This window comes from Pelophylax lessonae, assembly GCF_965119305.1.
Source record: "Pelophylax lessonae genome assembly, chromosome: 10".
NCBI classification, from domain to species: domain Eukaryota; kingdom Metazoa; phylum Chordata; class Amphibia; order Anura; family Ranidae; genus Pelophylax; species Pelophylax lessonae.
The window spans coordinates 100,121,750-100,148,099 of record NC_138777.1 but is presented as its reverse complement, the minus strand read 5'-3'; the positions used below and the strand labels follow the sequence as shown (position 1 = coordinate 100,148,099).

Below are 26,350 nucleotides of genomic sequence, written 5' to 3'. Positions count from 1 at the left end.
TCTTCCGGTTCGGGTACAATCCGACAATGCCATGGCTGTGGCTTACATCAATCAAGGGGGCAGCAAGAGTGTCTGGGCGGCCAGGGAGGTGGCCGAGATTCTGACTTGGGCCGAGGACTATGATCCGGCTCTCTCCGCAGTTCACATTACCAGTGTGGAGAATTGGCAGGCGGATTACCTGAGTCGTCAGGTTCTGGATCAGGGAGAATGGTCCCTGCATCTGTAGGTTTTTCACCTCCTGTGTGCCCGATGGGGAACTCCGGAGGTGGATCTGTTTGCGTCTCGTCTGAACAAAAAGGTACAGAGGTTTGTGGCCAGGGCTTGAGACCTGCTGGCCGACGCCACAGACGCATTGCTGGTGCCCTGGAGCCAATATCGGCTAATTTGTGCCTTTCCTCTGATACAGCTATTGTCAAGGCTCATCCGCAGTTTGGCGGTGGAAACGGTGAAGGTGATTCTGGTAGCTCTTAGGCACGATTAAAGGACAAGTGTCGGCCTAAAGCCATTTACTTCCAACGCCCGTTGGCGACTAATTCCTTGATCCGCACCTTTTATTCAAGGGGTGTGTCATCTGGCTCCTTCAAGAAGATCCGCTTTGCCTCCGTGGGATCTGAATTTATTTCAGGTACTTGTATAGCGCTGTCAATTTACGCAGTGCTTTACATATACATTGCACATGAATTTGGTTTTGTCTGTTCTTCAACAGCCTCCTTTTGAAAATATTAGGGACGTATCTCTGCCTTTGTTGTCTCAGAAGGTCGCCTTTCTGGTGGCTATAACTTCTGCCCGCAGAGTGTCTCAGTTGGCGACACTTTCCTGTCCGCCTTTTTTAGTCGTTCATATAGATAAGGTTGTTCTCCGACCTAATCCATGTTTCCTTCCTAAGGGTGTGTCTGCTTTCCACCTCAACAAAGATATTGTTTTACCTTCACTCTGTCCTAAGCCTAAGCATCCCAAGGAATTTGCCTTGGTTTGGGCGATCAGGGTTTACCCGTCGGCCACAGAGCCTTTTAGGACATCTGAGTCTCTGTTTGTCCTTACTGAGAGATCTCGTAAGGGTTCGCTTGGGTCTGCTGGGACCATGTCCAAATGGATCAGGCAGACAATTGTTCAGGCCTATTCATTTAAGGGTCAGGTTCCTCCTTTCCCTGTGAAGGCGCATTCTACTAGAGCGCTGAGTGCTTCTTGGGCTTTTCACCATCAGGCATCTGTTACTCAAGTGTAAAAAGCGGCGACTTGGTCGTCTGTACATACTTTTACAAAATTCTGTAAAGTTGATTTAATGGCATCCTCGGATGCCTCCCTTTTGGCTGCAAGGTTTTGCAGGCTACTGTTTAAAAGAGACTTGTTTTTTTTTCTCTTTATGGGGTTGAATTTGTGCTTTGGGGGTAAGCACCTGTTGGTACGGGTTGAGCTTTTTGTTACCCAGTTGGCTACGTTAACATACGTTAACAGTTTTGGTTGCGTTCTTCCCACCCCTCATGCCTATACTGCTTTGCTACGTCCCAATAGTGAAGAAGCATAAGAGCTGCGTCTGTCAATGGACGATAGAGAAAACTGGATTTTTGTAAGAACTTACCGTAAAATCCTTTTCTGTGAAGTCCATTGACAGACGCAGCATCCGCCCCTCTAATTTGGGGATGGTTGTGTCTTCTTTTCACTGCTTGCTATGAAAATGATATGAGAGCACAGTGTGTCTGGGGTTATGTCGTGAGGGACAGCCCCTATAGGCGTGTCGAATGAAAACTTTTCACTGCCCAGTCTACTCCTGTAGATGGCGCATAACCCAATAGTGAAGAAGCATAAGAGCTGCTTCTGTCAATGGACTTCAGAGAAAAGGATTTTTTTTATAAGTTCTTACAAAAATCCAGTCTTTTCTTCCGCAGGCAAGTAAGGGCAAGGAGCCCCGTTTTTAGACGTGGTCCATCCTTCTCGGCTCATAAGAAGTTTTTACGTCCCTCAGGGTCTCAAGTCAAGGGATCATAACCCTTCAGGGCCTCCTCTGGTGGATCCGAACGAACCTGGTCTCGCAAGCCAAGGGCATGCTTCTACAGATAAGGCTCCCTCAGCATGAAGGGGTGCCCTCACCCGTATGTGGCATGGGAGACTTCTTTGCTGGTTTGTGGACCTCACTGGTACAGGTCAAGTGGCTCCGCAAAGTCATACGGTCTGGCTACAACATCGAGTTTCGTTCTTACCATCCGGAAAGGTTTTTTTTCCATCAACTTGTGAGGGCTATGTGAGATGATTATAGCCACACACACCTACACAGGTTGAACTGGATGGACTATTGTCTATTTCACCTCACCTACTATGTAACTATGTAACTTGCGCCTTTCCCCAGACCCTTTACGGGTCTCTTTGGGGCAGTGCAAGACTTGCTAAGCCAAGAGGTGATTGTCCTTGTTCTGACTTCGGAACATTTTCAGGGGTTTTATTCAAACCTGTTTACAGTCCCCAGGAAGGAGGGCAAGGTGTGTCCAATTCTGGACCCCAAGGCGCTAAACTGCTTCGTGCGGGTGCAGAAGTTCCGATTGGAGTCCATTTGCACGGTAGTGGCATCCCTGCATCAGGGGGATCTTCTTGCTTCTATCGACATCAAGGATGCTTACCTTCACATTCCAATATGTGTTGGTCACCAGCGCTTCCCCCCTTTGCCGTTAGAGAGGATCATTTTGTGGCATTACCCTTTGGTCTTGCCTCCGCTCCTCGGGTCTTCATAGAAGTAATGACCCTGGTGCTGGCATTGTTGCGTCAGTATGGGATTGTGGTACTGGGGTACCTGGATAATCTTCTGCTATGAGTAGAGTCTCCGACTGCTGTGGTGGACTACTTGGAGATTACTCTGTGAACTCTGAGGGAGTTTGGTTGAATTCTGAACCTTCAGAAGTCTGCTCTGGTTTTGTCCACAAATCTGGACTATCTGGGTCTGACTTTGGACTCGGCCTTAGCCAGAGTGTTCCTTCCTCCGGAAAAACTCCAGAAACTGCAGGAAGCAATTCAACTTCTGTTGTCCAGCAGACGGTCATACCTTCAGCCTTGCATGAGGCCGCTGGGCCTGATGGTGTCTGCCTTTTGAGGCGGTTCCGTTTGAACAGTTCCACGCGAAAACTCTGCAAAGAGAAATTCTGGTCAAATAGGACAAGAATCCACAGCCTATAGACAATCTGATCCGGCTGAGCCAGGGTACGAGAAGGTCCCTGATCTGGTGGCTTCATTCCCCGTCACTTTGCCAGGGCAAATACTTTCTCCCCCTGTACTGGACGGTGGGCACCATGGATGCCAGCCTGTCCGGGTGGGGAGGCGTCCTCGGAAAAGTTTCTCCTCAGGGAGTCTGGACAATGGAAGAGTCCAGACTGCCGATCAATGTACTGGACCTCTGAGTGATCAAACTTTGTATGGACCATTGGACGGATCGTCTTCAGGGGTGTCCGGTGCAAATTCAATCGGACAATGCCACGGCTGTGGCCTATATCAATCAGCAAGGGGGCACAAGAAGTGTCCTGGCAGCTCAGGAAGTGGCTGGGATTTTAAGGTGGGCAGAATGTTTTGTTCCAGCCATCTTTGCTGTACACATTCGGCGGTGGTAAATTGGCAGGTGGATTACCTCAGTCGACAGGCTTTGGACCAGGGGGAATGGTCACTTCATCCGGAGGGGTTGCATCAGTTGTGCCTCTGATGGGGTATTCCCAAGGTGGATCGGTTGGCCTCTGGTCTCAGCAGGAAGGTGCAGAGGTTCGTGGCACGGTCTCAGGACCCTCTGGTGGACACCACAGATGCACTGGTTGCTCTGTGGGGTCAGTATTATCTGATTTACGCCTTTCTCCCTCTCAAGATTCTGCCAAGACTTCTGCGCAGGATCGAGGCAGAAGGGATCCCGGTCATTTGAGTTGGCCGCCGATGTTCCTTGGAGACTTCCTCTCAGGGAAGATCTGCTGTCCCAAGGACCAATCTTCTATCCTGCTTTACGGTCGCTGGCTTGAACGGCTTGACTGTTGAAAGCCAGGTGCTGAAAGATAGAGGTTTGTCTGATTCAGTGATTTCTACAATGTTAAAAGCTAGAAAATCTACCTCTAGGAAGTACTACCATCATACATGGAAGTTGTACATTGCGTGGTGTGAGTCTCTCTGGGTTCATCCTCGCTTCATTTCAGTGTCTCGGTTCTTGACCTTCCTCAAACGGGGGGTTGAGCAGCGCCTGGCCTTGAGTACTTTTAACGGCCAGGTGTCGGCCTTAGCAGTCTAATTTCAACGACCGTTGGCCACACTTGGTGCGTACTTTTATCCAGGGGGTTCGACACTCGGATCCTCTATTGCGGTCTCCATTGCTGCCTTGGGACCTCAATTTGGTGCTTTTAGTCCTCCAGAAACCTCCTTTTGACAATCCTTAAAGAGGCTCCCTTGCTTACGTTAAAGCAGGGCTTGACAAATTTGTTTGGAATCTAGGAGCCAGCTAAACAACAAAGCTTTATTTTCAATGACGAAAATAACCGATCTTAAATTTAAACAGTGCAGCAAGGTGGGGCGATAAGAGATCCAGTGACCAAGAGTAACATATGCCACCTTAGGCCCCTTTCACACGGGCGCCTACGCTAAGCAGAATCCACATGCTCAGTGGGGATCTCTCTGCTGATCCCCGCTGAGCAGGCGGATGACAGGTCCTGTCCGCTCTGTTATGCAGACGCAGCCCCTTCTCCTCTATGGGGCAATCGGATGGAAACGGATCATCTGTTTCCATCCGATGCCATCCAATCCGATTCACTGGACGGATGGTAAATAGAACCACCATCCGTCTGTTTTTGGCGGACAGGATCGGATGGCGGCGGCTTGCCACTCCATAGAGACTGAAGGGTCCGATCAGGTCCGCCTGAAAAACTGACAGGTGGACCTGATCAGAAAGCCAGTGTGAAAGGGGCCATCGGCTGTGTGGCATGGCAGGGAGATGATGAAAAATAATAATTTATTTTATTTTTTTCCATAAAAGATTCTTATTGTGAATAAGGGATTTTAATGCAAAACAAAAGAGCAACACATTGCAAGGAAATGCAATTTTTAAAGTAAGGCCCCTTTCACACTGTCCGCATTCCGTTGCGGACCGTGCTCTGCTCAGCGGGGATCGATCCGCCGATCCCCGCTGAGCCGGTGGATGACAGCTCCGTCTCCGCACTATTTTCATTATTTGCGGAGAGGGAGGTGTCAGAGCCCCGCTGCTCTCTATGGGGAATCGGATGAGAGCGTACCGCCTGTCCGCTCTCATCCGATCCCATCTGATCAGATCCCCAGGACGGATGGAAAATAGGGTTTCCATCCGTCCGGATTTCACGGACAGGATCAGATGCGGATGACAGCTGTGTCAGCGGACATGTCTCCGCTGACATCCGCTGCTCCATAGGGCTGAATGGGGCATCCGATCAGATCCGCCTAAAAAACTGACAGGAGGATCTGATCAGACCGCCCGTGTGAAAGAGCCCTTAGGGCTCTTTCACGCGGCCGCTCCGTATGTCCGCAAATCATCCTATTTTTTTGCGGATGATTTGCGGACATAATGTAAGTCTATGGCATTGCGGATGTCAGCGGAATACCATCCTCTGACATCCAATTTTCTTCCTTTCAGTTCTGTTCCGTTTTTTGGAACGGAACAGAACCCTATTTTTCCTCCGTTCAAAAAACGGAAAGGAAGGAAAATCAGATGTCATCCGCTGACATCCTCAATGCCCATAGACTTACATTATGTCCGCATATCATCCGCAAACGGATGGGATGATATGCGGACATACGGAGCGGATGACACAAATGTCATCCGCTCCATGAAAAAAAAAAAAAAAGTCCCGCAGCGGACAAAAACAGCGGAGCGGCCATCTGAAAGAGCCCTTATACTCTTTTGCAGAAGTGCATAACTATGTAGAACACATTATCCTTGAACTTCCAGGAGAGAGCAGTGTAAAATGGGATTTAAAAATAAAAATAAAATCAAATAATAACATAATAACCACACTCCCTGCACACTTACCTTTAAGCAAAGGGCGCCAGATGAAGACTGCAAAAACTTCCGTCTCTCCACCTCTTGGGAAGGAGAAGGGCGAGCATTGAAAACAAGCAGTGGAAATCCCTTGCATTCCTAATTACTGCTTGTTGTAATACTCCCGGCCACCACAAGAGGCCGCCAGTTTCCCATTGGCAGCATCTCAGTGGAGAAGGCCCAAAAGTCGGGGCCTCAATTGTCAGATGATGCGGAGTTGGAGCGCTCGAGGGGGGGGGGGCGCAAAGCGACTGGAGGACATCTCCTGCAGTGCACCCCAGGCGCCAGGTCGCTAATTCTAGTCGCAAATGCGACCTGGCGCCCGGGGATTGTCGAACCCTGCGTTAAAGGATGGTGGCCTTTTTGGTGGCAATCACATATGTTGGAGCTGGTGGCGTTGTCTTGTTGTTCACCTTAGTTGGTGATTCACAGAGATAAGGTGGTTCTTTGCCCCTGTCCGTCATTCCTTCCAAAGGTTGTCTCTGATTTTTCATTTGAATTAAGACATTGTGTTGCCTTCCCTGTGTCCTGGGCCAAAACATCCTAAGGAAGTTGCCTTGCATTCCTTGGATATGGTTTGAGCAATTAGGGTGTACCTGGCAGCTACGAAGTCTTTTAGGAAGTCAGACTCTTACTATTTGTGCTCACGGACGGACCTCGGAAGGGATTGTCTGCTTCTGCTGCGACCATTTCCAGATGGATCAGACAGACGGTGATCAAGCCTATTCAGTTAAGGGTCAGGTTCCTCCTTTCCCTGTTATGGTGCACTCTACTAGGGCACTTATTGCCTCCTGGGCCTTCCGTCATCAGGCATAAGTGATACAGGTTTGCTAGGCAGCTACCTGGTCATCTGTGCACACCTTTACAAAATTTTATAAAGTGGATGTGTTGGCATCTGCGGATGCTTCCTTTGGCCGCAAGGTTTTGTAGGGTGATGTTTGAGGACCTGGTCCTCCTTGAGGGTGTATTGTTTTCAGGTGAGCTCCAGTTGTTCTTGGATGAGCTCCATGTTACCTGGTTGGCTATGGTTTAGCCTTGGGGAATTTTTTTTTCTTGCTGTTCCCACCCCTCATTTTTAAAACTGCTTTGGGGCGGCCTAATGGTTAAGAAGATCAGGCCCGTCAATGAACGATAGAGAAAATGGGATTTTTGTCTTAATGTAAAATCCATTTCTCTGATTTTCATTGAGGGACACAGCACCCACCCCTCTGTGGAGTTGTATTTCTTCTGACACTGCTTGTAACAAAACTGAGTGCCTATAGCTGAGAGAGGGAGTATACCCCCCTGGGACTGCCCATAGGTGTAGTCAAGCTTTTTTTCTGCCTAGTGTCCGACTTCTGTAGGGGGCAGTATAAACCAATGGTCAAGGAGATCAGGAACTGTGTCCGTCAATGAACTTTCGAGAAATGTATTTTACGGTATGTCATAAATCAAATTTTTTTCATACCTCCCTCTAACCCATTCTATTAGCCATTATTTTTTCCTTTTACCTTTTGGAACCACATCTACTCACCTGAACCCCCCTCCAGGTCCCTCACCCCAGCTGGGTATGGAGAACCGCAAATTCAGCAGTACAAATGATCGTCACTCCTCTACATCCCCTTGTGAAGACATCACCCTTTTTAGGATCCTGAGATAACCCCCGCCGCTGGACATCAATTTAAGTGTGCGCGCCATGCAAATACTGGACACCTGAAGAAGTACCCAAGCAGGAAGTAAACAGAAGAGAAGACTGTGGACTATGGTGGCACATGACCACAGCTTAGGCAAGCCAAAGATGTGATTTTCTTTCCTGCAACCACGGATTGCAGGAAAGAAAATCGCTGGATTCCCCCATCATTAGTTAGTGGTAATGGAGGAATTCCTCCTGTAGAGCTATTGTGTTCTCATAATGGAGGGGCTTGGAGTCAACATGCTGGTTGTACCCAAGTTGATCGATTGGATGGATTAGGGTACAATCAGCCTGCCTGTTAATGGTTTGAATTTCAGCCGGTTCCCTGCTGAACCGGCCCAGATTCAAACCATCTATAGCCAGCTTAAAGGAGCTGTAAAGGCAGAAGTTTTTTTTTTATCTTGATGCATTCAATGCATTAAGATGAAAAAAGACCTGTGTGCAGCAGCCCCCCTAATACATGAGCCCATGTTTATCCAGCGATGTTGCAGGAGTGTCTCAGCAGCCCTGGACTCCCCTCCTCATTGGGTAAGACAGCAGCGCGGAGCGATTGGCTCCTGCTGCTGTCAGCCAATCAGGAGAGAGAGGGAGCGGGGACGGATCGCTGCTCCGTGTCTGAATGGACACAGGGAGCTGTGGTTTGGCTTGGGTGCCCTCATAGCAAGCTGCTTACTGGTGGGGGCACTCAACAGGAGGGAGAGACAGGAGCGCCGAAGAGGGATCCGAGAAGAGGAGGATCTGGGCCACTCTGTGCAAAACTACTTCACAAAGCAGGTAAGTATAGCATGTTTGTTATTTTTTTTTTTAAAAAAGAAGACTTTACAATCACATTAGGGTAAGTAAAAAAGTGTATTTAGATAGGGTTGTGTGTGTATTTTTAATCCATCGATCAGATAGGGGTTAGGGGGTGGTCTGTGGGTGACAAATATCCCAAAATGGATATTTGAGCTTTTATTATGTGTGTGGGATATTTTTGTTTCCTACAATTTTGCATGTCTGCTTTAATGTAGTTAGGTTGTTCAATTCTGTTTTGTAGTTTTCAGCAAAGAATAATATGTGTATATATCATTTTTTTTATTTATCAGCCTTAGCCATGCTTCATCTTCATACACCAACTGCTAGCCAGACTTGGCAAGATAACAGCTCTAAAAAGAGTTCACAAAAACATATGTAGCATCAAGAAACCATAAACACTTCCTGTTTTCTTATTCAGTTTTAATATGTATTAGTATGTTGGACCACATTAGCTAATGTGATAAAACTACCACGGTTAAATGAAACTTGTCATGAGAAAAACAAGGAGGCTGCCATTGCTGACCACCTTCTGAAAATACTGGTTACCTGGCTGTCTGACTTTGAGTTGCTATACTATACAGGTCTGTAAAGTCAGAAGTTCTGACTTTGTATGTGTGTATGTATATATATATATATATATATATATATATATATATATATATATATATATATATATACATGTATATGTGTGTGTATGTGTACGTTTTGTCTTTTTTTTTTTTTTTTTCAACCAGCGGGTGGAACAAAAGAAAAGGTCCCTATCATCCACACATTTAAGGTGAATACGGGAGTCACTCCTGCTGTGCTATTATATTCTGACAGTGGGGAGACTTCCCTGCTGTCAGAATACACTAATCCGCGCTGCCAACAGTTCTGACTGTGTTGAAATTTTCCAACAGGCTGGTTGTAAGGAAGTCAACCGGTAGATTGATTTCTGTACAACCAGCCTTGGCCATACATGGATCAAAATTTGGTTGGTTGCTGCTGAACCATCCAAATTTAAAACCATGTTTGACCAGCTTAAAAATTGCATGTCCTTGACCGGTGCATTGCAGAGCTTTGGCAGTCTATTTCAAATGTCATGGTCTGCTTGAGGCATGTTAAACCCCCAATACTGCACTTTAACCACTGAAGCCCCGGAAGATTTTACCCCCTTCCTGACCAGGGCCTATTTTGCGATTCGGCACTGCGTGACTTTAACGGACAATTGCGCGGTCGTGCAACGCTGTACCTAAACGAATTTGACGTCCTTTTTTTCCCACAAACAGAGCTTTCTTTTGGTGGTATTTGATCACCTGTGCGATTTTTTGATCATGCGCTATTAACAAAAAAAGAGCGTCAATTTTGCAAAAATAACAATATTTTTCACATTTTTTTTATATGAAATTCCCCAAAAAAATGTAAAAATCAAAATTTAACATTTTTGGCCAATTTGTTTTATGCTACATATGTTTGGTAAAAAAAATCGCAAAAAGCGTATTTTGATTGGTTTGCGCAAACGTTATCGCGTTTACTAACAAAGGGAAAGATTTTTGTCATTTTTGTTGTTTTTTTTTACGCGCAATGGCGGCGATCTGCGATTTTTTTTTTTTTTTTTTTTTTTTTTTTTGCGACATTGCGGCGGACAGATCGGACCCTTGACTGACATTTTTGACACTTTTGGGGTTACCAGTGACATTTCTACAGTAATCAGTGCTATACATATGCACTGTTACTGTAAAATTACACTGGCAGTGAAGGGGTTAACTCTGCCCTGAGAGGGAGGGGTTATGTGTGTCCCTAGGGGCGTGATTCTAACTGTGATTGGCTGTGGCTTGAGGTGTAGGAACAGTGATCAACGGTCCTACATAGTAGAACCGTATGATCACCATTCCTACACAGGGGAGAATGACAGGCGGCTTGTTTACATCAGCCGCCTGCCTTTCTCCCTCTGCACCGACGATCGCCAAGTCCGCCGGTCACACGCGCAGGGGGGTCCGTGACCACGCGGGAGCGCGCGCTCGCTCCCTAGGCCCTCACAGGCTAGCGATGTAGTACTACGTCGCTTTGCCTGTGAGGGGCTGACCGCCGCAGTAAATAGTCATGCGGCGGTCGGCAAGCGGTTAAGCACTTGTACCATAATGCATTGGTGGGAACAGGCTCCTTACTTTCAGGGATTGTTCACATCATGGTGCAGACATGTCAGTTTTTCTGCACATTTTTGCAAGGGCCCAAAGAAAACAATGGTTCTTTATGTGCCCTGTCCACACCACAACATTTGGATTTTTGTGCACAGGAATATGCAACGTGTATGCAGTTTTCTGCACAGAAAAAAAAAAACTGACATGAAATCAACGTTGGTGTGAACAGGGCACATAATTGATGTGCATGAAAACTGATAGAAACTGATGTATCTGCAAGTGAAATCTATGTGGTTTTCCCATCACTTTTCATGCACGTATGGTGTGAACGAGCCCTCACAGTATTCCCTCTCATCCAGCTTCCTTTCCTCTGTGAATACCATAAGGCAACACAGTATGTATTTTTCTTTTTTTAAGTGCTGCTGCTGGCCTATACATATAGGGAACTCCTACAGAACTTGTGTGTTCCTCAGTTAAGGATTGTTTTTCAGCAGGCAGTAACCTCCTCTATACATCCTTGTACTTCAGAACAGCCTGTAAAAGCTAAGGGCCATACACACTCAATCTGATTGAATAGTCTCATTTAGGGATGCACCGATACCAGTTTTTTTAACCACTTAAGCCCCGGAAGATTTTACCCCCATTCCGACCAGGGGGTATTTTGCGATTCGGCACTGCGTGACTTTAACGGACAATTGCGCGGTCGTGCGACGCTGTACCTAAACGAATTTGGCGTCCTTTTTTTCCCACAAACAGAGCTTTCTTTTGGTGGTATTTGATCACCTGTGCGATTTTTTGATCACGCGCTATAAACAAAAAAAGAGCGTCAATTTTGCAAAAATAATAATATTTTTCCCATTTTTTTATATGAAATTCCCCAAAAAAAAAATTTAAAAATCAAAATTTTTTTACTTTTTTGGCCAATTTGTTTTATGCTACCTATGTTTGGTAAAAAAAATCGCAAAAAGCGTATTTTGATTGGTTTGCGCAAAAGTTATCGCGTTTACTAACAAAGGGAAAGATTTCTGTCATTTTTGTTGTTTTTTTTTTTAACGTGTAATGGCGGGAGAAATCAGGAGAGAGAGGGAGCGGGGACGGATCGCTGCTCCGTGTCTGAATGGACACAGGGAGCTGTGGTTTGGCTTGGGTGCCCTCATAGCAAGCTGCTTACTGGTGGGGGCACTCAACAGGAGGGAGAGACAGGAGCGCCGAAGAGGGATCCGAGAAGAGGAGGATCTGGGCCACTCTGTGCAAAACTACTTCACAAAGCAGGTAAGTATAGCATGTTTGTTATTTTTTTTTTTAAAAAAGAAGACTTTACAATCACATTAGGGTAAGTAAAAAAGTGTATTTAGATAGGGTTGTGTGTGTATTTTTAATCCATCGATCAGATAGGGGTTAGGGGGTGGTCTGTGGGTGACAAATATCCCAAAATGGATATTTGAGCTTTTATTATGTGTGTGGGATATTTTTGTTTCCTACAATTTTGCATGTCTGCTTTAATGTAGTTAGGTTGTTCAATTCTGTTTTGTAGTTTTCAGCAAAGAATAATATGTGTATATATCATCAATTTTGCAAAAATAATAATATTTTTCCCATTTTTTTATATGAAATTCCCCAAAAAAAAAATTTAAAAATCAAAATTTTTTTACTTTTTCGGCCAATTTGTTTTATGCTACCTATGTTTGGTAAAAAAAATCGCAAAAAGCGTATTTTGATTGGTTTGCGCAAAAGTTATCGCGTTTACTAACAAAGGGAAAGATTTCTGTCATTTTTGTTGTTTTTTTTTTTTAACGTGTAATGGCGGCGATCTGCGATTTTTTTGCGGTACTGCGACATTGGGGCGGACAGATCGGACCCTTGACTGACATTTTTGACACTTTTGGGGTTACCAGTGACATTTCTACAGTAATCAGTGCTATATATATGCACTGTTACTGTAAAAATACACTGGTAGTGAAGGGGTTAACTTTATTTGGGAGGGAGGGGCTGTGTGTATCCCTAGGGGCGTGCTTTCTACTGTGATTGGCTGGGGCTTGAGCTGTATGGACACTGATCAACGGATCTACATACTAGATCCGAGTGATCAGTATCCTAACAGCAAGGAGAATGACAGGTGGCTTGTTTACACAAGCTGCCTGACATTCTCCCTCTCCCCCGCCGATCGCCGAGTGACCGGCGGACATCGGGTCCGCCGGTCACACGCGCGGGGGGGTCCGTGACCACGCGGGAGCGGGAGCGCGCCTCCGGGGGCGCGCGCTCGCTCCCTAGACCCTCACAAGCTAGTGACGTAGCCCTACGTCACTTTGCCTGTGAGGGGCTGACTGCCGACGTAGATCGGCGTTAGGCAGTCGGCAAGTGGTTAAGACCAAGTACAACTACCGATACCTATTTTTAGTGTCATTGTTCTTTTAGACTGTGCCTCTCCACTCTTTCTCCAGACTCTGGGACCTTGATTTCCAAATGAAATGCAAACTTTTCCACAGTAAGTGAGGATTTGGGGAGAAATGTCATTTGCTGGCGTTGGTCCACTGTGTTTTATCAAGTCCAAAAGTCAGCGCAACCCTCTGCCAGGAAATTATAGAGCACCTAATGCTTCCCTCTGCTGACCAGCTTTATGGAGATGCTGATTTTATTTTCCGGCAGTACTTGAAACCTGCCCACACTGCCAAAAGTACCAATACCTGGTTTAACCACTTGCCGACCAGTCACTGGGACTGTACTGCGGCAAAGTGGCTCGATTCCGTCCAGCGACGTAGACCTACGTCGATGGACTCCTCCCCTTGTAGGCGGCGCTCGCGCGCCGCCGGAGGCGCGCTCCCGCTGTTTTCAGTCACAGCGGGAGTCGGGCCAGGGGAGGAGCGGCGGCGATCGCCGCTGCTCTTCCCCGATCGTCGGGGAATCGAGTTTGGAGATCTGCCCGCTTGTGTAAACAGAGCGGGCGGATCTCCTAAGTGACAAGGAGTGACAGATTGCAGTGTTCAGCATAGCTGAACATGCGATCTGTCCTTGTGTCACTTAGTCACTTCCCCCCACACACGTTAGTAAGCACCAGGCATACATTAACCCCTCCCTCTCCAATAAAGTTAACCCCTTCCCTGCCAGTGTCATTATTACAGTAACAGTGCATATTTATAGCATTGATTACTGTAGAAATGTCACTGGTACCCCCAAAAGTGTAAAAAATGTCAGTCAGGGGTCCGATCTGTCCGTCGCAATGTCGCAGTCCCGCAATAAAAATCGCAGATCGCCGCCATTACGCGTTAAAAAAAAAACACCAAAAATGACAGAAATCTTTCCCTTAGTTAGTAAACGCAACTTTTGCGCAAACCAATCAAGATACGCTTATTGTGATTTTTTTTTTTACCAAACATATATAGCAGAAAACAAATTGGGCAAAAATTTTAAAAATTTAGATTTTTACATTTTTTGGGGGGAATTTCTTATAAAAAAATGTTAAAAATATTGTTATTTTTTCAAAATAAACGCTCTTTTTTTGTTTATAGCGCAAAAAGTAAAAATCGCACAGGTGATCAAATACCACCAAAAGAAAGCTCTGTTTGTGGGAAAAAAAGGACATAAATTTTGTTTGGGTACGGCGTCGCACGACCGCGCAATTGTCAGTTAAAGTCGCACAGCGCCGAATCGCAAAAAGTGGCCTGGACGTAAGACAGCAAAATCCTCCGGTGGTAAAGTGGTTAATGATCATGGTGTCCCTGTGCTTGATTGGCCAGCAAACTCACCTGACCTAAACCCCATAGAGAATCTGTGGGGTATTGTCAAGAGTAGCTAAAGTAGCACAATTTCAAAGCTGCACTGGTGTGAACCAGGGCTTAAGCTGGCCATACACTAGCCGAAAAATCGTTTAAATTCATTTTAGATGAAAACGAAAAATCGGCCGTGAGAGCAGACAATCGTGCCATCATGTAATGACCGAATTTCGAACGATAAATCGTTCAATGGACATAAATTAATCCGTTTTTCATTCAGTTTGTCACATATGCCTAGTGTAAACAGTTCGGCCGAGAAACACATTAACCTTTAAATTTATCGTTCGTTCGGCAGAATTTTCCAAACTGTTCCTTCGATTTTTCGGCTATGAAAAGTTAAAACGATTTTCTATTTGTGCTCATTAACTGGATGAAAAATGAACGATCGGACCAAATGACAGATTTTCAAATGATTTTTTGGCTAGTGTATGGCCAGCATTAGAGCTCAAAGTTTGTAAATGTAACGTTGTAGCAACGAAGCCAGCTACTATGCATTTGCTTTTAAATCTACTTCTACATACAAACCTGAGCTGTATGTACGTAGGTTTTATCAGTGTGCTCTTGTTAATACTATGTGTGTGTGTGTTGATGGCATTTTTAGGGCATTGTTAGGCCCATAGAAGTGAATGGCAGGCCTTGAGAACACATATAACGTGTTTTGATGCATTGGCAATCTTTATTAACAAGCTTTGAGAAATGACTGGTAAAGAGGAACTAAAGTAAAAAAAAAAAAAAATACTTGCCTCCCAGGTTCCTCTTCATTTCAAGGGTCCCCCTCCATTACTGGTGCCAGCATCTTTTCCTTGGCTTCTTCAGGTGCTGATTTTCAGCTGTCTTGATTAACCGGCGTAGGATGGCGTCACCCCATGTGTGCGCAGAAATGCGGTAATCCTGTCAGTAAGCTGAAATGTAAACCAAGCCTTGTAAACCAAGCCTTGTATACGCAACCCAACGTATACTAGTGGGTTGCAGACAGTCAGGTTAGTGTATTTTAGTGCAGAAGAGACATTCAGTGTCTCTTTTGCAATAAAGAGCCTGCCTGTTTGCAGTTTTGTTTTTTTCTTTCATCTTTAGTTCCGTTTTAACTTTATCCACTCCAAATGCAAAATTCAAAAACGAAATGCACCAACACAATTCAAAAATGCATGTCATCAAAGGAAGCCTAGCTCTACAATAAAGACACACTCACCCACCCACCCATAGGGTTCATGGCCTTATCCATACTTTAGTGAAGACCTGGTTCCCACCAGTGTGGCTTTGAAATCCTGCTACTTCAGCGCGATTTCAAAGCCGCAGATCAGTTCAAATTTGGACCTCCTTATTTTTTTATGGTTTTATTGTGTTTTTTGCGATTTCATTTAACAGAAGCCTATGCAAACCGCAATGAAATCTCAAAGTAGCGCTGAACCTTTTTCAAAGTCTTTGCAACTTGAGTTGCAACGATTTGAACGGTAACATTGCTGGCAATGGGGTGCCACCGAACTGTTAAATCCGCATGACGAATTGCACTGGTGTGAACCAGGGCTAAAGATGAACTCTGGCAAAACAAATATTGCGAAAAATGCTAGAGGCGTGTATATTGTTTGTTGAATCTTGGTGTCCCTTGTGCATTTCTGCCATATACAGTATGTTCAGTGATCCAGCTTAAAACAAGCTCTTTACTTTGCCTTTGTGCAGGAGTAGAGATGCACTGAAATTTTGGTGGCCGAAACATAGCGGCCAAAAGTGGTGTTATCGGCATTTTGACGATAAGAGAAAAAGGTGCCGAAAACGCCATGATTTTAATGTGCTTATAGTTTTTTTTTAAATAAGTCGCGTAACTTAAAAAGTAACATTGGTGCGTTATTGATGCGTTCTTGCTGCGTTCTCAATGCATTTCAGCAGGGCGTTGCGTTTTTTTTTAACTGACTTAAAATACAGGGTGGCTGGTCTTGTATCTGCTTCTCCTGTATTTTCTGCAGCCAGCCTACTGTAGTTAAGCCCACATTCACATTGGTCCGATTTGACATTTCAAATCGCAACCAATTGCCGGCAATGGCACTGCCTGAATCGGTGCGGCGTTGACTTTGCGGCGCCGCACTGATTCCCAAAAGTAGTTTCTGTACTACTTTTGGCGACCTCGTGTGCATGAACACAGATGTGAAATCGCCCCCGAAGTCGGACTGAAAATGAGTGTTTGAAATCGTGCGAGTTCAGCTGATTTCAAACCAGGCTCAGTGTGAACCTACACTAAATGTCCTGCTGGGTCCCAACTACATCTCTGCTCTCTGCACAGACACTGTGAAGCGCAGCAATGATGTCTCTGCTACTTCTACAAGGTAGTATTGGAGTTTCCATAGGCATTTGGTGCTCAGAGTGGACCTATATCCTTTATGGTCATTAGGGGCTATGTTTGAATTAAAGTTGGTTTGTGCCCGGAGTTCAGTTTTAATGTAAAGATTTTTGTAAATCAGAAACGTTGGCAAGTATAAATTTTAGAGATTTTTATTGTTTGCATAGATTTGAATTCCCATTCATGTACATACTTATCTTTGATGTCTTCTGTTTTTTTTTTTTTTTTAGGATATTTCATTATGTAACCATGTTTAATATCCCATTTGGAGGAACCACACCACCATGGCTTGGGTCGTGAAGTAAAGTATTTTCAATAAAGTGCTTCTAGAATCTAAGCCTATCAATATGACTGATCCGATGATGGATTTTTTTGATGACACACACCTATTTGATGAAACATTGGGCCTATCTGATGATGCATTTGCTCAGCATGACGCAGTGTCCTTGGTTGATGAATTAAACCTTGGAGCAGAGTTTGAACCGCTCCATGTTGATTCTTTAAATCATGTTCAGGATTCTCAAACGCACCAAAAAATTAGTGAGTTTGATACACTCAGTCAGTTTGATTCTATTAAGTTACATCCAGTAAACCAGTCTTACAGTAGCCCAGTTGAGAGTGTCCTTTCTCCAAGATCGCAGTTCAGCTGCTCTCCAATACATCCACCAAGTCAAGGGAATGGTATATTTTCTGATGATGGAAGCCCCATGTGGGGCCACCAAACTGCCACAAGTATTCCAAGTCAAAATGGCTCCCCATTCCATCAACATGGACACACTCAGACTATGCAGCAAAGTAAAGGATATGTAACACACCATGATTTTGCCTTGTTTCAGGCCAGTGAACAGCAGCGGGTCTCGGCACCGCAGCCACAGCACAATAGGCACAGTATCAGTGCGTGCCAGGAGACCCTGACCCAACAAAAAAACTTCATAGATATTAATGTTTCTTTGCCACATAGGACTTCTAATGCTCAGCAAACACCAATGGTTAATCATACAAATTTACAAGATTCTTTACCTTTAGAACAGTTTTCTCAATCAGCGGCATCATTGCACTTTTGTAGCAACCCTATTGGGACACAACATGAGAGTACGTTTGATAGCCACTCTCCAGCACCATGTTCTGTGAATGCTACACCGCCATTTTCAGCTCATTATCCTTTCTCGAACAACCACCTTAATCATGGCACTCATTCTTTGTCTGATTTTACTGAAAGCCCAGGATTTCCAGAATTAGGAACCAAGCAGGAACCTAGTCAGCATGTCCTCAACCCTAGTGAACAATTGCATTCTAATGATTTCCATATGGTGCATTCTTCACATTCTCAGGGTAACTACAATGGAACAAAAATGTCTCCAATGACCATCAGCTTTCCATCCCAAGATGGTTCTTCTGTTCGGTTGAGTCACTTTAATGATCATATGGAAAGTAATGGTTTTTCACCTTTGGAAGACAACCTGTTGCAGCAAGTAAATGCACAAACAGAACCATTCACAGGGCTTGATCCAGAGGATTTGCTACAAGAAGATTTACTGCCGCACTTTGATGATGCAGCCTATGTCCAGGAGAGCTCAAATTCACATCAAGCTGTGCTAGAGCACCCTGACAACATGGCCCACAGTGAACCGCATCCCATGAGTGTCCACAATGATCTTCTAAACTCGCAACGACTAAGCCAGAATAATCCTTGGAACTCCACAGCATCTAATCATCTCAGTCTGATTGATCGGCAACACGTGACTTCCCAAGGAAAGGTAGTATATTTCCTCCTCATTGTACCAGTTTGCATGTTCCAATATGAGAGCTGCTATTGCTGAATTATTCCAAAGGGTGCATGGCCTGAAAAAAAATAGATGCATCGATTTAGTATTACTGTATCACATGTATTTGTATTATTTTCACTGGGGTGTTAAAATTGTACTTCTGTTTCAGAACTAGAGAAAAATGTGAAATGCTTTAAAGCCCAAATGAACTTTCAGTTGAAAAAAAACTAAATACATTCCAAGTGCGTGGAAACAAAATGTGTGCCAGGTCTCAAGCCCCCCCCCCCCCCTCACACCAGCGCAATTTGACATGTCAAATCGCATGCCAAATCAAAGCCTATTGCCGGCAACGGCACTGTCCCAGAAAGACTTTTCAGCGTGATACTGATTTCTAAAAGTAGTTCCTGCACTCATTTTGGTGAATTCTGGTGCAATTTCAATAGACATCGGTGTATGAACCTTCACAGATGTCATTCAGATCGCCCCTGAACTCGCGCTAAAATGTGGGTTTCAAATCGAGTTCAGCTGAACTTGCACGATTTCAAACCCGCGTTCAGTGTGAATGTACCCTGAAGGCTAAGTTCACGTTTCCGGAAAAAATAATAAATGCACATGTTTGTGCAGGAAAATAATGTGTATTTATAATTTTTTTCCCACAGGGGCATGCAAACCTTGCACCTGTGATCAGTGGATTGAGGTGCAATGTCAGGCTCCTGCAGACACATCCTCCAGCGTTCTGCCTGTACCTCTGTATAGACTTTCAGCTAGAAAGCTGCAGAAAGTGTCACTAAATTATTAATGCACTAAGCAGTAATCTCTCTATAGAGATCAGGCAAACACCCTGCTGAGTCTGAGCTAGAGCTCTGCAATCAGCAGGAAGCATAGGCCTTGCTAACTACTGAGCTACAGGTCTGACTTAGCCGGGAATGTGTGTGTGTGTGTGGGGGGGGGGGGGGGGTATGCTGGACCTCTGTAGAGACCACTGCTTCTTCCAAAGAGCAAAGGTCCTCCTTTTACAGGATCCTGGCAAGGGACAGGCTCTTCTACCTGATATGTCACCTTCTCAGTTCCTGTTAAACCCTCAAAAGCCTGCACCACTGTGCCACAACCCTGTGCATTGCAGGTTGCAGTCTGGCCCAATTTACTTGGTTGGGTTGTATTAGGTGGCGGCCCCACCAACTGCAACGCTGCAACGGGGGGAAAAATTTTTGCCTTTGCAACTTGAAGTGAAAGTAAACCCTCCTAGCATTTTCAGCCAAAGAAGCTGCCATCTTGGCCTCTGTTTGATTTCTAACTGCCATGATTCTGCCTATGTGATCAGTTATGACACCAGCCATTTGATAGTTTGACAGTTTGGTTAAGAGCACAATCAATGTGACATATCATTTTCGTCATACTAGCTGACGGATGATCCACTAAATAATCATGTCTAGAATTATTTTGCTTATTTTCTGTTTTGGTGACTTCAGTTACGTCAAATTTATGTTATTGTGTGATCATTTTATGGCACTATGAACTGCAAAACAAATTGTCTGAGTTGTCACAAGCAGCCAGCTTTATACTGAGTAAAAATAGTTGCCATAGTATCCAGTCAGACAAAGGCTTTCATTCTCAAACCTACTGTAGAATAAAATTACCTCCGATTGGCTATTATAGCAGACTGTCAACTTTCAGTCTAGTGTTACAGAATACCCTTGTTCATTTCCTGCACTATGAAGATGGCAGTAGTTCATTTTTATTACCTAAAACCTTCAGTTACTGGAATAGTTTTTATTTCTCTTATTACATGTTTTTGCATGGTGGTTTGCAGACAGTGTACCAATAGTTTATTGCAGTTTGATGACTGTGGCTGGGATAAGTCACCATTGTTTTGCCCATATACAACCATTCCTTTAGTCCTTAAATTGGAACTAAAGTGGAACTAAAACTAAAGCCAGACCAAATGAAACATTTTATGCTCCCAGAATCTTTTTTTCTATAATGTGCTAGCATGTACAACACATTAGGACAATATAGCAAAATTATCGAGCAAAGTGATATCCCCTGTCAACTGTGTTTCCATATTTTTCCCAGGTTCACAGACTTCGGCTCCTCAATTGGCCAGGCCTGGATGACGTAACTCTTGTGCATGCACACGGAGTTACTTTGTGCTGACACAGAATTGTGGTCAGAATGTACACTGAGCTTCATAAGCTTGGCTTAGCATTTTTTTCTGCAAGTTTAAACTAACAGGTAGGGAGAAATATGTATGACAGAAGTGACATGCACAGTCCCTTCTATCATGAAAAGCCTACCTGTCAGCACTTCCTACCAAAGCATCTTTAGTTCCACTTTTATTTAAATAGATGGTACCATTCCAAAGACCAGATTGAAACAATTCAAACAATAAATGTATCTGGAAAAGGATTTTTCTCTTTTGTTCATTGACGGGCACACAGTTCCTGATCTTCTTAACCATTGGGTATACCGCCCGCTAAAGGAATAGGACACTAGGCAGAAAAAAAGTCTGGCTACGCCTATGGGCAGTCCCAGGGGGTGTACTCCCTCTCTCTGCTATAGGTACTCCGTTTTTTCTGCCTAGTCAGGAGTAAGGACCTAGTTCCTTGCTGGGATCTCTGGTCCTGGCATTTTTTTTATTTTTAGATGGGAAAAATCCAGGAGAAAAAATTCTATAAGATCTGCAATCAACTGCCGGACTGGGTAACGGGCTGGATAATCTAATCTAGATCCAGTGGTCACCCCAGTCTGGCCAGTGAGCGTGGAGACCTCGGCTCTGCGCTAGGTCAGCCGCGACATAGCCTCATCGGACAGGGGCTGGCCTGTGAGCTAAACGCCTCGCAAAGTCGCATACGACCAGGTCTCGGCCCGAGACGCATCGTTCCTCCTGGCGGACAGCCCCCACCATTTCGATGGAGAGGAGGTTCTGTCTGGAGCGGTGCCCGCCTGGTTCCTGGTATGGTGACTGTCCCCCCCCCTCTTCTGCTGGAGGATTTTGGGGTGGACGTGGGCCCATTTAGGATGGTCAGACCCCTGGGTTCCCTTCCTTCCCGTTAGGCACCCCTCTCATCTGTCTGGTTGTCCCTGTGGGCCATCTTACCCCCCCCCGCCTCCTTCGCTTGGGCTGTGGGGTGGCTTGGTCCACCGCCTAGGGTAGGGCAGGATGCTGTGATGGGGGTGGGGGAGTGAGCTTCCAGTGATCGGCTATGGGGGGGGGCTGTACCTGGTGGGGGCTCCTGCCAGGGCTCCCTCTTCCTGCCTGTGCCATTTTCTGGGTCCTTGGGAGCTTTGTGGTGCGCCCATTTTCTTGTAGCCTGTGTGCTTGCACGGTGGCCATGTTTGTGTAGCCTGGCGGCTGTTTTTCGGTGGTTTGCTATATAAAACAGCGGCGCTCATGACAGTGGAGCCCTCTGGGTGGCGATTTCAGTGGTGGGAGCGCCTCCTTATCCCCTGGTGCTGATTACTGGATGTTTTTATTTCCTGATCGCGGTTCGTGCATTACAGATTCCCCTGATAGCTGTGGTGCTTGGTTTCAGCAGGGGGTTGAGTCTGGTGGGGTCCTCTCCCTTTCTACTAAGGATCGATTGGTGCTCTGTGGCTGGTGACCGGGTGGGCTGCCAGAGCGGTGGCGGTTGTCCCTTAGTAGTGTTTTTACACTTTTTTTGGGGTCCCTCTGGTGACTCATGGAGTCTTTGAAGCACATCTCCCCACCTGATCCCCTCTCTGAGGCTGCGGAGCCCTCTGGGTCCCATCCATGGATGCACTGATGGCAGGCCTGGGGTCCTTGGTGTCCTGGGTGGAGGTGGATTTTAGGCGACGGGCTGGCAATAAGCGCCCCCCGCTTTCCCCTGCCTCATCTGTCTCATCAGATCCTGAATCCGCCGTGGACATGGGTCATCCTGCTGGGTCTGGGACCACGCGCCCTGAATCCTCAGATAGTGAGGAGGATTCCTCCACTTCTGCAACTGTGTAGAAAAAAATCGCTGATGGACGCACTGATTGTAGCTGTGCGTGGGACCCTAAAGATGGAGGACACAGCTAAAGCTTTGGCGTAGGTGCAGGTTCCCTTCGGCATTCAGAAGCCATCCAGAGCGGAAAAGGTGTTCCCTTTCCCCTCCTGTTTTGACAGAATTGTCACTAAATAGTGGGGACGACCAAAGCCTCCCCGTGGGATCCCTAAGCGATTTTTGCTAGGCAGTACCCCTATGAGGAGTTACTTCTTAAGACTTGGATTTTTCCCTTTGGTTTCCAGATTAAACAAGGCAACCATGATTCCGGTGGAGTCCCAGGCCTTTAAGGACACGGCTGACAGGAAGGCGAAGGCTGTAGCCCGCAATATATATACACCCTGGCTCGTTCGGCACTGAGGCCGATATTCACCATTGCCCTGGTGTCGCAGACTGACAGTATGGGCTAGACTTTTGCGTCCCTTCGGGTCGAACTGACAAGGGATCGGAGCCCTTCGGGCCTCCTCTGGTGGATCCAAACAAACTTGATCTGGCAAGTCAAGAGCTGGCTTCTCCAGACCTGCAGACAAGGCCCCTATAGCATGAATGTGCACCCTCACCCGTATCTGGGATGGGGGGAACGTCTTCGCTGGTTCCCAGACCCGTGGACTCCCCTGGTACAAATCAGGTGGGTCCATGAGGTCATTTGGCCTGGCAACAAGATAGAGTTGGCTACAAGATCGAGTTTTGTTCTTACCCTCCGGTAAGGTTCTTCCTTCCAAAGTGCGACTGTCCCCAGTCCGCTTGCAGGCTCTTTTTTTGGGGCAGTGCAAGAAAATTTACGGGTTTTTACTCAAACCTGTTTACACTCCCCTGGAAGGAAGGCAAGGGACATCCAATTCTGTACCTCAAGGCGCTGAACTGCTTTGTGCAGTTGCAGAAGTTCATAATGTAGTCCGTTCGCACGGTGGTGGCCTCCCTGCATCAGGGGGATTTTTCTTGCCGACATCAAGGACGCCTACCTTCACATTCCAAAATGTGTCGGCCCCCAGCGCTTCCTCCGCTTCACTATAGGGGAGGAGCATATCAGTTTGTGGCATTACCCTTTGGTCTCGCCTCTGCTCCTTGGATCTTCACAAAAGTGTTGGTCCCGGTGCTGGCATTGTTACGCCAATGGGGGATCGCGGTACTGGGCTACTTGGATGAACTCCTTCTGCAAGCAGAGTCTCCTACTGCTCTGGTGGAAAAACTTGGAAATCGCTATACATGCTTGAGGGTGTTGTGGCTGGATTCTGAATTTTCAGAAGTCTGCCCTAGTTCCATCCTCAAAGCTGGACTATATGGGTCTGATGCTGGACTCTGTCTTAACCAGAGTGCTCCTTCCTCTGGACAAATTCCAGAAACTGCAGGCTGTATTTCGTCTCCTGCTGTCCAGCAGATGGTAATCCCCCTGTACTTGCATGCAGGTGCTGGGCTTGAGGGTGTCTAACTTAGAGGTGGTTCCATTTGCACAGTTCCATATGAGGTTCCTGCAAGGAAGATTCTGGCCAAATGGGACAAGACTCCGCAGTCTTTGGACTATCCGATCCGGCTGACCAGGAGAACGAAAGAGTCCCTGGTATGGTGGCTTTGTTCTTCTGCACTTCGGCTGGGCAAATCCTTCCTCCCCTTGTATTGGACAGTGGTCACCACGTATGCCAGCCTGTCCAGCTGGGGAGGCATCCACTGCAAAACTTCTGCTCAGGGAGTCTGGACACTAGAAGAGTCCAGAGTACTCATCAATGTCTTGGTACTCCGCACCATCAGACTGTGCCTTGAACATTGGACAGATCATCTTCAGGGATGTCCAGTGAGCATTCAATCGGACAATGCCGCGGCCGTGGCTTATGTCAATTACCGGGGGGGGGGGGCACAAGAAGTGTCCTAGGGGTAGCTGGCATTCTAAGGTGAGCAGAACGGTTCATTCCAGCTCTCTCCACCGTACACATTCCTGGGGTGGAAAACTGGCAGGCGGATTACTTCAGTTGGCAGGCGTTGGACCAAGGGGAGTGGTCCTTTTCATCCGGAGGTGTTTCATTAGTTGCGTCTCCAGTGGGGCATCCCATAGGTGGATCTGTTGGCGTCCCTGCTCAACAGAAAGGTGAAGAGGTTCGTGGCTCATTCACGGGATCCTCTTGCAGGTGCAACAGATGCACTGGTGACCCTGTGGGGTCAGTATCGTCTGATTTATGCTTTCCCTCCTCTCAAGCTTCTGCCAAGATTTCTACCCAGGATTGAGGAAGAAGGGATTCCGGTCATCTTAGTGGCCTCGGACTGGCCTTGCCAGATTTGATAACGCCGATCCGGTGCGGCTGGTCACCAACGTTCCTTAGAAGCTTCCGCCCAGGTCGGGTCTGCTTTCCCAAGGACCAATCTTCCATCCTGCTTTCCAGTCGCTGGATTTGACAGCTTGGCTGTTGAACTCCAGGTGCTGATGGATAGAGGTTTATCTGAGTCGGTGATTCCAACGCTAATAAAAGCTAGGAAATCTACTTCTAGGAAGATCTACCGTCGTATGTGGAAAACGTACATTGCGTGGTATGAGTCTTTGGGTTCATACTTGCTCTTCTTTCGGTGGCTTGAATCTTGACCTTCCTTTAAAGGGGGGTTGAGCCAAAACTGGCCTTGAGTACTATCAAGAGTCAGGTGTTGGCCTTAGCGGTCTTCTTTCAACGGTCCTTGTTGCGTACTTTTCTTCAGCGAGTTAAGCACTTGACCCCTCCCATGCAGTCTCTGTTGCTACCTTGGAACCTCAATTTGGTGCTCTCAGTCCTCCAGAAGCTCCTTTTGAGAATCTTTGGGAGATTCCCCTGCTTACGCTGTCCCAGAAGGTAGCCTTTTTGGTGGCTTTCACCTCTGCGTGCAGGGTGTTGGAATTGGCGTTGTTACCCTGTCGTTCACCTTACTTCGTGGTTCACAGTGATAAGGTGGTTCTTTGCCCCTCTTCGTCGTTGCTTCCTCAGGTTGTCTCTGATTTTCTGTTGAATGAAGACATTGTGCTGCGTTCCCTGTGTCGCAGGCCAAAACATCCGAAGGAAATTGCTTTGCACGCCTTGGATGTGGTACGGGCGATTAGGGTGTACCTGGCAGCTACAGAAGTCAGACTCACCATTTGTGCTTACGGATGGGCCTTGTAAAGGGTTGTCTGCTTCCTCTGTGCCCATTTCCAGACATATCAGATGTATCAGATAGTAATTCAGGCCTATTCTTTCAAGGGTCAGGTTCCTCCTTTCCTTGTCAAGGCGCCCTCTACTCGGGTGCTTAGTGTCTCCTGGGCCTTCCGTCATCAGGCGCCAGTGACGCAGGTTTGCAAGGTGGCACCTGGTCGTCGGTGCACACTTTCAGAAAGTTCTATAGTGGATGCTTCCTTTGGCTGCAAGGTTTTGCAGGCTGCTGTTTAGAGGACCTGGTCCTCTTTGAGGTTGTATTGTTTTTTTCAGGTGCACTCCTGTTTTGGTTGAGTTCCTATTTAACTGGTTGGCTGTAGTTTAGCCTTGGGAATTTATTTTTCGCTGTTCTTACTCCTCATGTGTTACACTGCTTTGGGACGTCCCAATGGTTAAGAAGATCAGGAGCTGTGTTCGTCAATGAATGAAAGAGAAAATGGGATTTTTGACTTACCGTAAAATCCATTTCTCTGATGTTCATTGATGGACACGGCACCCACCCCTCTGTGGAGTTGTAATTCTTCTGACACTGCTTGTAACAAAACTAAGTTCCTATAGCAGAGAGATGGCGTATACCCCCTGGGACTGCCCATAGGCGTAGCCAGACTTTTTTTCTATCTAGTGTTCTACTCCTGTAGGGGGCAGTATAACCCAATGTTTAAGAAGATCAGGAGCTGTGTCTGTCAAGGAACATCAGAGAAATGGATTTTGCGGTAAATCAAAAAT

At 46.2% G+C, this 26,350-nt stretch overlaps 1 protein-coding gene across 1 annotated transcript in view; it reads left to right on the top strand.

The window, feature by feature from the left end:
• CHD9 (chromodomain helicase DNA binding protein 9) overlaps positions 1 to 26,350 on the top strand; it is a 388,013-nt gene that overhangs the window by 56,989 nt on the left and 304,674 nt on the right. Inside the window, exon 2 of the mRNA XM_082270937.1 lies at positions 16,939 to 18,465. Within this exon, the coding sequence (XP_082127063.1) occupies positions 17,056 to 18,465 (1,410 nt within the window). The 5' untranslated portion in view covers positions 16,939 to 17,055. The remainder of the gene's footprint in view (positions 1 to 16,938; positions 18,466 to 26,350) is intronic.